We start from the raw sequence: 10,934 nt of genomic DNA, 5'->3' as shown, positions 1-10,934 counted from the left end.
TTACCTAACCTAGAATTTTTATTCTGCCAGAAATACATGAAGAAATTTTTCAATGAACATTGTCAAAAAAAGATTTCAGAATAAAAATTGGTACCGCTTGAAATATATATAAGAACATAGGTAAAAAATCACCTTAAAACCATTAATCCGACTTATCAATGATAAAGACAATGGTGAACATTTTGTAAACAAATATTTAATGTGATCAATTAAGGGTAAAAAATTAACCTTAAAAAAATCCTATGCTTTTTCTTGTAATTTTAATCTCTAAGTATATAAAATAAACAGTAACTAATTTAAAATGCAAATTTCTGTAAATTGGAACCTGCCTATTTAGGGGGAACAATTCACTCTTATTAAGATTCAATTTATACCCGGAAGAATTACTAAACTGAGCCAACAATGATATAACTGCAGTAATGGATTTCTCAGGATCAGAAATGTATAATAACAAGTTGTCTGCATATTATGATAACTTACGGATATCCATCCCGCGATTAATGCCAAAAATGTTAGGTGATTCTCTAATAGCAATTGCCAAAGGTTCCAGCGCAATATCAAATAATAATGGACTAAGAGGACAACCTTGCCTGGTAACCCGAAATAAGCAAAAAAAGTGAGGTGCCGGAGACAATTTTCCACAATATGGACCAGTCACACACAGAATATCTACATAGTTCAACAAAGACCGATCATGAGTCACCATGGCATTGTGCATGGAAAGTTGTGTTCAACAATACTTTTTTAACATTTTTGAAGATGATTGTCAATGAGTGTGGGGGAGTGGGTATTGTACATTGGCAAGCTGCCTCATGACAGCTTGGTCTGGAAGATAACATCCCATGCGGTACAGAGACAGAGCTAGTTGGGTTCAAAAGTTGCCTTGCAGCTAGCAAGCAAAGAGTGGTGGATGAAGGTTTCTCCTCAGAGTGGAGGCGGGTAACTAGTGGTGTACCGCGAGGCTACAGGTTGGGACATTTGATTTTCATTATTTGATAGCAATGATCAGAATGCAAGTGCACAAGGCTTGACCAGAAATTTCACCGATGACAGACAATTAGTAGATGGTACTCACGGTGAATATTATCGTCGCTTATAGGGGATCTAAATGGGCAGAGGATGGTAAATAGATTCCAAAACCAACCCGAGCAGCAACGGTTTCATGCAGAGGCTGGTGATTATGTGGCGGGAACTGCCAGAGGAAGTGGATGAGGTAGACACAATTATATAATTCCAGAAGCAGTTGGGATGTGAAGATGGAAGGAAGAGGCCAGGAGGAAAACGGGCCCAACTTAGAAAATTAGGACCATCTCAGTGTACACTGTGGTCAGCATTGTCTCGATGGGCTGAAGGGTCAGTATCTGTGCTCTGTTTCTCTGTGCCTCTATCGGAAGGATGCTCTAGATATCACTGGACAGACATACAGACATGGTTTGGGAGTTGATGCGAACTGCGGCTCTGATACAGTGAATGGCTGTACTGTCACATTTGCAAAGTAATCCAACTCTCTCTGACTCACTGTCTGCTTGTTGTGTGTAATTCAGGTCATCACCAGCAGGTGGAGCTGTCCTGCACCGGGATCAGAGTGTAAACAAGACGACGACAATCAACAACCATCAGTCAGAATCAGAATGGCTACAGGTATGTTCACCTGGACCTTTATAACTAAACTTCTGCCCTGTTGGTGCACAATAGTTCAGATGAAGAAGCTTACACAGGCGCTAACAGGGCAGAGAAAAAGTTTCATCAAGCAGTGTCATTGATCCCACTGGTAAAGTGATTTGTGTAATGGATCGGTCCAACAGTTCCAGCGCAGGGACCTGACACCAGTAATGGTCGAATGACTCCACTCACCAGGCAAAGCTTCACCTGAGTGAAAGGAGCCGGAGACCCTGAATCAGCAGGTTGAGAGTGAAACACAAACAGGAATGTGACAGCGGTGTTGTTTGTTATGTAAAAGTCTACAGACAGACGGACATACTTTATTGATCCCGAGGGAAATTGGATTTCGTTACAGTCGCACCAACCACGGATAGTGTAGAAATATAGCAATATAAAACCATATATAATAATAAGTTAATCATGCCAAGTGGAAATAAGTCCAGGACCCGCCTATTGGCTCAGGGTGTCTGACACTCCGAGGGAGGAGTTGTAAAGTTTGATGGCCACAGGCAGGAATGACTTCCTATGACGCTCAGTGTTGCATCTCGGTGGAATGAGTCTCTGGCTGAATGTACTCCTGTGCCTAACCAGTACATTATGGAGTGGAGGGGAGTATTTTCCAAGATGGCATGCAACTTGGACCGCATCCTCTTTTCAGACACCACCGTCAGAGAGTCCAGTTCCACCCCTACAACATTATCTAGGTTCAGGGTTTGTTGCACATCAGGGCCTGTTTAGAGGTGAAAGACATCTCCAACTTTCATTTACAAAATTCAGAGGCAGGTGACAAGAGCATTTCGTGGATTTCAAAGATTGTGCGATAATACAACATTTCATGTTTTGTCAGGGCAGCTCTCAACTCCCCCCTCTCTGCGCAAAGTAGATGAGGGGAGTTTTCCGAACTCTGTTTTCTGTAGCCGAGCCGAGAACATTGCTAGCCTTGGAAATGGCTGAGGATCAGGAGACACTTCATTTGTGGTCTGCATCGGTTTGTCACTGTCTGGTATGGAGGGGCTACTGCACAGGACCGAGAGAAGCTGCCGGAAGTTGTAGATCTTCAGGGAGCGGTGTCTCAGAAAGGCAGCGTCCATTATTAAGGACGTCCAGCACCCAGGGCATGCCCTTTTCTCACTGTTACCATCAGGGAGGAGGTACAGAAGCCTGAATGCACACACTCAGCGATTCAGGAACAGATTCGTCCTCTCTGCCATCCCATTCCTAAATGGACATTGAATCTTTGGACACTACCTAACTTTGTTCAAAATACACAGTCTTTCTGTTTTTGCACATTTAAAAAAAAATCTATTCAATATACGTAATTGGTTTACTTGTTTACTTTTTTTAAAAAAAATTATTCATTATTATTTTTTTCTCTGCTAGATTACCTATTGCATTGAACTGCTGCTGCTAAGTTAACAAATTTCACGTCACATGCCGGTGATAATAAACCTGATTCTGATTCTGTTTTACGTGTGCAAGTTTACCCTTCAAGCTCCCGTGTTCCGGGGCAAACTGTCCCAGCCGAACCAGATAACAAACAACCCCATCCGGTAACGTACTTGTGAATCTCCCCGACACTCTTCCCAGCTGAGTCACATCCATCCTGTAGATTGTTGGCAACTGCATCCTTAGCAAATGCAAAGCTCTCTCAGCGAGACTATGTTTAGCTACTGGAACTGCACGCAAGACTCTCCCTTTGCCAATGACTTGTATCGTTGCTACGTGACAATTATTATCCAGGAGACGGGATGGGACCCAGGGGACCAGGCATCATGGGCATCAAGGTTATGTTCAATCTGTAACCCAGGGGACTGGACGTTGTCTATCTCAAGGCAGTGGTCAGTCTTTGACCCAGGGGACAAGACAGTGTGTGACAAAGCAACCGGAGAACGTTTGATCTGGAGGATCGGACCACGAGTAATCCAGTGGCTTGTCTGTGAGTGACACAGGTGACTGGACAGTTTGTGATCCAGGGAGATTTAAGTTTGTGGGAAATAATCCCAGTGATAATTCCTGCTATCACCTAATGCCTTTCCATTAATAACCGCTGGTTATCGGTGTGTTCAGTTAATACGTAGTCGGTGATCAGTATTACTGTGTCTATCCAGTTCTTTTTCTGGGAGTGGATGTGTCCACTCACTGGCTTACCGGGATGGTCACCTGGCAGGAGGTGTGGTTCACATTCACCAGCACAGTCCCACTCCAAATCCGGTCAGCCGGAGTCCCGGCCCCATTGCAGACACCCGTTGTGAATCCTTGTTCGAGCACAAATCACTCTAAACCTGCAATTCATCATTTACTGCAGGTGGGAAATTAAATCGGTTACAGAAAGTACTCAAGAGGCTTCTACCAGGCAGCTCATCTGGGGAAGATGATCGGGACACGGGAAGCAAGGTTCCAAAGCAGGGTCAGATTGAGAGCAATGTCCCAATGGAATGCGGTCCAGCCGCAGAGGAGGAGAAGCAAATTCAGCCCAGAGACAGTGACGTCAGAGACACTGAGCAGGACCCTGGAACCGGCACAAGTGAGGCGACTGCCTGTCAGCCCAGAGACAGTGACGTCAGAGACACTGAGCAGGACCCTGGACCCAGCACAAGTGAGGCGACTGCCTGTCAGCCCAGAGACAGTGACGTCAGAGACACTGAGCAGGACCCTGGAACCGGCACAAGTGAGGCGACTGCCTGTCAGCTCGGAAACTCATTAAACACGGAATTGTCAAGTGCCCAACAGGGAGTGGGTGAGTAAAACATGAGGGTGATGTGTTCGCAGAATGAGGTGGGAAGTGGGTAAATGTGATTCCTTGTTGGAGGGTTGGTCAGAGAGAGGAAAAGTGTGGGCGTGGTGCATGCGGTGTAGTGTGGCACCGGTTACCGCACTACAGGAAATGTACTACCTGCTCTGAGGATTTCCAGGATGTGTATCGGAGGAAATGCAGCTATCCGGGTAAGGGAGTATTTCCAGGATATGAGTTATGGGAAATGCATTCGCCAGGATAGAGAGAGTATCTCTGGGAAGCGACAGTCCCAACATTTATTGTCCATTTTAAACTGAAATCGGTGAGTGGGTGGGACGGTGGGAGAGACAGGTTTCTGGTGAATGGGTTCCTTCTGGGAACGTCTAGCACAGCGCATTGATGGGTCGGTTTTTTAAGACCAGTGTTGGAGATTAGGGCAAAATACGTGTTTCCAGCTGAAAGCAGGTAAACACTGAGGTTCAAGACATGACTGGTTTGTTAGGGCTGGGTGAGAGCGGTGGAGACAAGCGATATTTGAGTTTGTGACTACATTCACATTTTATATTCGCAGAGCCAGAGTTTACAATTTTCGACCTCCTGGCAGAGGGGGGCGAGTATCGACTGTACCAACTGACCAAGTTCTACAGGAACAGACTCAAACATGCAATTGAAGGAAAAGTTGAAAGACTCGGTTGGATGTTGACAAAGGAGGGACATTTCAGTAGAGAAGAAAATGAGGTGAGTGTATTTAGTGTATTGTCACTGAACTGCTGGTATCAGAGGGAATAGTGATCGATATTAATCTCCTGCACGTTCTAGGAGTTCTACATGGCAATGGAGACTTTGATCTCTGACTTGTCTTCAGTAGATCTGTTACAGCTGTTCAGGTGGGGAGCACTGGGAACTGCAGGTTCAACGTCACCTTCTCCTCTCACACCTGCTGTATTTATCAGTGTACCGGACCTCAGTCAGACCTTTGTCTTCAGTAGATCTGTTTCAGCTGTTCAGGTGGGGAGCACTGGGAACTGCAGGTTCAGAGTCACCTTCTCCCCTCACACCTGCTGTATTTATCAGTGTACTGGACCTCAGTCAGACCTTTGTCTTCAGTAGATCTGTTTCAGCTGTTCAGGTGGGGAGCACTGGGAACTGCAGGTTCAGAGTCACCTTCTCCTCTCACACCTGCTGTATTTATCAGTGTACCGGACCTCAGTCAGACCTTTGTCTTCAGTAGATCTGTTTCAGCTGTACAGGTGGGGAGCACTGGGAACTGCAGGTTCAGAGTCACCTTCTCCTCTCACACTTGCTGTATTTATCAGTGTACCGGACCTCAGTCAGACCTTTGTCTTCAGTAGATCATTTTCAGCTGTACAGGTGGGGAGCACTGGGAACTGCAGGTTCAGAGTCACCTTCTCCTCTCACACCTGCTGTATTTATCAGTGTACCGGACCTCAGTCAGACCTTTGTCTTCGGTAGATCTGTTTCAGCTGTTCAGGTGGGGAGCACTGGGAACTGCAGGTTCAGAGTCACCTTCTCTTCTCACACCTGCTGTATTTATCAGTGTACCGGACCTCAGTCAGACCTTTGTCTTCAGTAGATCTGTTTCAGCTGTTCAGGTGGGGAGCACTGGGAACTGCAGGTTCAGAGTCACCTTCTCCTCTCACACCTGCTGTATTTATCCGTGTACCGGACCTCAGTAAGACCTTTGTCTTCAGTAGATCTGTTTCGGCTGTTCAGGTGGGGAGCACTGGGAACTGCAGGTTCAGAGTCACCTTCTCCTCTCACACCTGCTGTATTTATCAGTGTACCGGACCTCAGTCAGACCTTTGTCTTCAGTAGATCTGTTTCAGCTGTTCAGGTGGGGAGCACTGGGAACTGCAGGTTCAGAGTCACCTTCTCCTCTCACACCTGCTGTATTTATCAGTGTACCGGTCCTCAGTCAAACCTTTGTCTTCAGTAGATCTGTTTCGGCTGTTCAGGTGGGGAGCACTGGGAACTGCAGGTTCAGAGTCACCTTCTCCTCTCACACCTGCTGTATTTATCAGTGTACCGGACCTCAGTCAGACCTTTGTCTTCAGTAGATCTGTTTCAGCTGTTCAGGTGGGGAGCACTGGGAACTGCAGGTTCAATGTCACCTTCTCCTCTCACACCTGCTGTATTTATCAGTGTACCGGACCTCAGTCAGACCTTTGTCTTCAGTAGATCTGTTTCAGCTGTTCAGGTGGGGAGGACTGGGAACTGCAGGTTCAGAGTCACCTTCTCCTCTCACACCTGCTGTATTTATCAGTGTACCGGACCTCAGTCAGACCTTTGTCTTCAGTAGATCTGTTTCAGCTGTTCAGGTGGGGAGCACTGGGAACTGCAGGTTCAGAGTCACCTTCTCCTCTCACACCTGCTGTATTTATCAGTGTACCGGACCTCAGTCAGACCTTTGTCTCCAGTAGATCTGTTTCGGCTGTTCAGGTGGGGAGCACTGGGAACTGCAGGTTCAGAGTCACCTTCTCCTCTCACACCTGCTGTATTTATCAGTGTACCGGACCTCAGTCAGACCTTTGTCTTCAGTAGATCTGTTTCAGCTGTTCAGGTGGGGAGCACTGGGAACTGCAGGTTCAATGTCACCTTCTCCTCTCACACCTGCTGTATTTATCAGTGTACCGGACCTCAGTCAGACCTTTGTCTTCAGTAGATCTGTTTCAGCTGTTCAGGTGGGGAGGACTGGGAACTGCAGGTTCAGAGTCACCTTCTCCTCTCACACCTGCTGTATTTATCAGTGTACCGGACCTCAGTCAGACCTTTGTCTTCAGTAGATCTGTTTCAGCTGTTCAGGTGGGGAGCACTGGGAACTGCAGGTTCAGAGTCACCTTCTCCTCTCACACCTGCTGTATTTATCAGTGTACCGGACCTCAGTCAGACCTTTGTCTCCAGTAGATCTGTTTCGGCTGTTCAGGTGGGGAGCACTGGGAACTGCAGGTTCAGAGTCACCTTCTCCTCTCACACCTGCTGTATTTATCAGTGTACCGGACCTCAGTCAGACCTTTGTCTTCAGTAGATCTGTTTCGGCTGTTCAGTTGGGGAGCACTGGGAACTGCAGGTTCAATGTCACCTTCTCCTCTCACACCTGCTGTATTTATCAGTGTACCGGACCTCAGTCAGACCTTTGTCTTCAGTAGATCTGTTTCAGCTGTTCAGGTGGGGAGCACTGGGAACTGCAGGTTCAGAGTCACCTTCTCCTCTCACACCTGCTGTATTTATCAGTGTACCGGACCTCAGTCAGACCTTTGTCTTCAGTAGATCTGTTTCGGCTGTTCAGGTGGGGAGCACTGGGAACTGCAGGTTCAGAGTCACCTTCTCCTCTCACACCTGCTGTATTTATCCGTGTACCGGACCTCAGTCAGACCTTTGTCTTCAGTAGATCTGTTTCGGCTGTTCAGGTGGGGAGCACTGGGAACTGCAGGTTCAGAGTCACCTTCTCCTCTCACACCTGCTGTATTTGTAACACTTACCCAACAGGCTGGTATATGTCTAGGGGAAAAAGAGATCCAGCCACACACCAACCCCGCCTCCCATTCACGCAGGTGCTGTGAGAATCGAGTTTATGCCTCGGCAGTATCAGACTCACAACAAATACCGTTATGAAATACACTTTAAAGAGTTTACTAAAATTAAAAGAGTATTAGGCAGTACAATATATATATATATATATATATATATATATATATATATATATATATATATATATATACATATATACACAAGAAAAAAACAAAAGGCGCCAACTTATCAAAGTTCAGTCATTTTAGTGCACATCGGTGGAGCTCATCCAGCGAACCATTCGACTCCCCGGTGGTCTCCCGAGCGCACGTCCTCCTTCCTCGGCGTCTCCCTCCGGACTCTCCAAGCCCGCGCAACCCCTCCCCCAAGTTCCCAGCCTCACAAAACACAATAATATTCCCCATTGATTAACAAATGAATACAATTACCATATCAGCCATTCTAAAGCGAAACAATGGCAAGAGAAACTTTTAACAGACAAAGAAGCATTCCTACTCGTAACAAACCACAGAAGCCCTTTTTAGTAACATACACAGGACATTGTACATTCTCTCCCCACCAGCAAATGTCATGCCCTCATGGCATTACTAGAGTTCCCCAAAGCTTCTTGCAACACACAAAACCCAACCCAGGTGCAGAAAGCAGTGACATAACTACCCAGAGCAGTAGAAATCACACTCGGTTCTCCTTGTACCACATATGTCAACCGCTCTGGGGGGCGCCTAATCCTCTGAGATCTCCATACCCCTTCTGCCCCCCTGGGCTCCCTCTCCACCTGCGAACCCACTGTCTCGGACACCCCAGGTCTTCCTGACAGACCCTCACCCCCTTCCTCACAGGGGTCCTCCCTCACCTGAGATCTCTCCGGCTCACGCTCAGGCTCCACCCTCTCTCCCACCAATGTTGGCTGCCTCTCCATCTGGCCCTCAAGACCTTCCCTCCTCTCACCCAATTCAGTATGGGAAGGGCCAGGAGCCTCCTCTCCGGGTACTGGAGCACCAGCGAAAGGGAACAGGGGCCACTCATCTGAGTCATCCTCTTCCGAATCAGTAGCCATTTCCGGGCGAGGGACCCGTCCCCGCTCTTCAGCAGTGGTCTCTTCCCTTTCTCTGTGTCCTCGCAGAGTCCTTGTACTGGGCGTAACCTCCCACTCTGGCTCCGTATCCACCTGCACCGCTTGACCCAGCGGCAGCAGGTGATTCCGATGGAGTACCTTGATAGGCCCTTTCCCATCCTCAGGTTTCACCCGGTAAACTGGCAGGTTCGGCATCTGGCTCTCTATTACATAGGGGCTGGCCGCCCATCGGTCTGCCAACTTGTGCTTACCAGGGAGTCCCAAATTCCGTAAAAGGACCCGGTCGCCCGGCAATAATTGAACAAACTTCACCTTTCGATCATACCGCATCTTATTCCTCTGATTTTGTTTGGTAGCCGCCGCCTCGGCCAACTCGTACGCCCGCTGTAACTCCCTCTTCATGTCGGACACATACTTTAGATGGGACTTCCCGGGTAATTCACCCACTTCACCCCCAAAACACAAGTCAATGGGCAACCTCGCTTCCCGCCCGAACATCAGATAATAGGGCGAATATCCTGTAGCATCATTGCGAGTACAATTGTAACAGTGAACCAATTGTCCAATATGACGACTCCACCTGCTTTTCTGCCCAATCTCCAGCGTCCCGAGCATATCCAACAGGGTCCGGTTGAACCTCTCTGGCTGCGGATCTCCCTGTGGGTGATACGGGGTAGTCCTGGATTTCTCAACCCCAAGCATAGTCAGTAATTCATGGATAAGGCGGCTCTCAAAGTCCCGCCCCTGATCGCTATGGATTCGCCTGGGAAGGCCGTAATGAACAAAATACTTCTCCCATAACACCTTCGCCACTGTCGTTGCCTTCTGATCATTAGTGGGAAATGCCTGAGCATAGCGAGTGTAATGATCGGTAATGACTAAGACATTCGCGGTGTTGCTGGTGTCAGGTTCAATCGACAGAAAATCCATACATACCAGGTCCAGAGGTCCCGCACTCTGCAAGTGCGACAGTGGAGCCGCCAACGCGGGCAGGGTCTTCCTCCGGATGCAACGACTGCAGCCCCTACAGTATTCTTCGACTTCCCCCCTCATCCGGGGCCAGTAGAACCGGTCTTTGAGTAATCCATAGGTCTTTTCCACCCCCAAGTGTCCAGAATCATCATGTAGGGCCTGGAGTACAGCCTGCCGATACTCCTCCGGCAGGACCAGTTGCCAACAGTGGGGTTGGTCCGGAGGCGCCGTTACCCGGTACAAGATTTTGTTCTTTAACTTCAACCGAGACCACTCCTTCAACAACAGGGGCACGAATGGGTGTTTCTCCTTCTCAGCCAACGCCCCATCCCCCCTCTCGACTGCTCTCCACACTGTGCCAATGCCCGGGCCATTTTGCTGAGCAGCGGCCACTTCCCCCGGACTCAGTTCCGGCAACTGTTTAGTCCGTAGTGCGGTCAGGTCACAGTAAGTTAGGGGTATGGCGTCGTCAAAACCCCCCAAATGGTCCACGGCTCGTTCCAGCCTCCCTCTTCCCTCGGCCTTCATGGTGATAGCAAACTGGCACATCGCCTTCACTCCAGGGGCAGGGACACTCTCCCACTCCTCATCCCTCTCCTGTTCCCCCGGCTCCCGACGAGACAAAGCATCCGCATCGACATTCTTACTTCCGGGCCGGTACCTCAGGCTGAAATCATATACCGACAAGGCCGCCAGCCACTGATGTCCTGTGGCATCCAGCTTTGCCGAAGTCAAAATATAAGTGAGCGGATTGTTATCCGTTCGCACCTCAAACTTGGCTCCGTACAGGTAATCGCCCAACTTGTCCACCACCGCCCACTTCAGCGCCAGGAACTCCAACTTGTGAGTGGGATAGTTTCTCTCCGATGGCGACAAGCTTCAGCTGACAAAGGCCACCGGCCTCAATGCTTTGCCATGCTCCTGGTACAGAACAGCCCCGAG

The 10,934-nt window shown here is 48.4% G+C and overlaps 1 protein-coding gene across 2 annotated transcripts in view; it reads left to right on the top strand.

The window, feature by feature from the left end:
• Positions 1 to 5,076: 5,076 nt before the first annotated feature.
• The window catches only part of LOC140720499 (NACHT, LRR and PYD domains-containing protein 3-like), a 61,584-nt gene continuing 55,726 nt past the window's right edge, over positions 5,077 to 10,934 (top strand). For both annotated transcript variants that reach the window (XM_073035345.1, XM_073035344.1), the window contains exon 1: positions 5,077 to 5,134. In XM_073035345.1, coding sequence (XP_072891446.1) covers positions 5,093 to 5,134 — 42 coding nt within the window. In that variant the 5' untranslated portion in view covers positions 5,077 to 5,092. The remainder of the gene's footprint in view (positions 5,135 to 10,934) is intronic.

This window comes from Hemitrygon akajei, unplaced genomic scaffold (assembly GCF_048418815.1).
Source record: "Hemitrygon akajei unplaced genomic scaffold, sHemAka1.3 Scf000043, whole genome shotgun sequence".
NCBI lineage: Eukaryota > Metazoa > Chordata > Chondrichthyes > Myliobatiformes > Dasyatidae > Hemitrygon > Hemitrygon akajei.
Note: the sequence above shows the minus strand (reverse complement) of the source record. Positions and strands in the feature narration are given on the sequence as shown.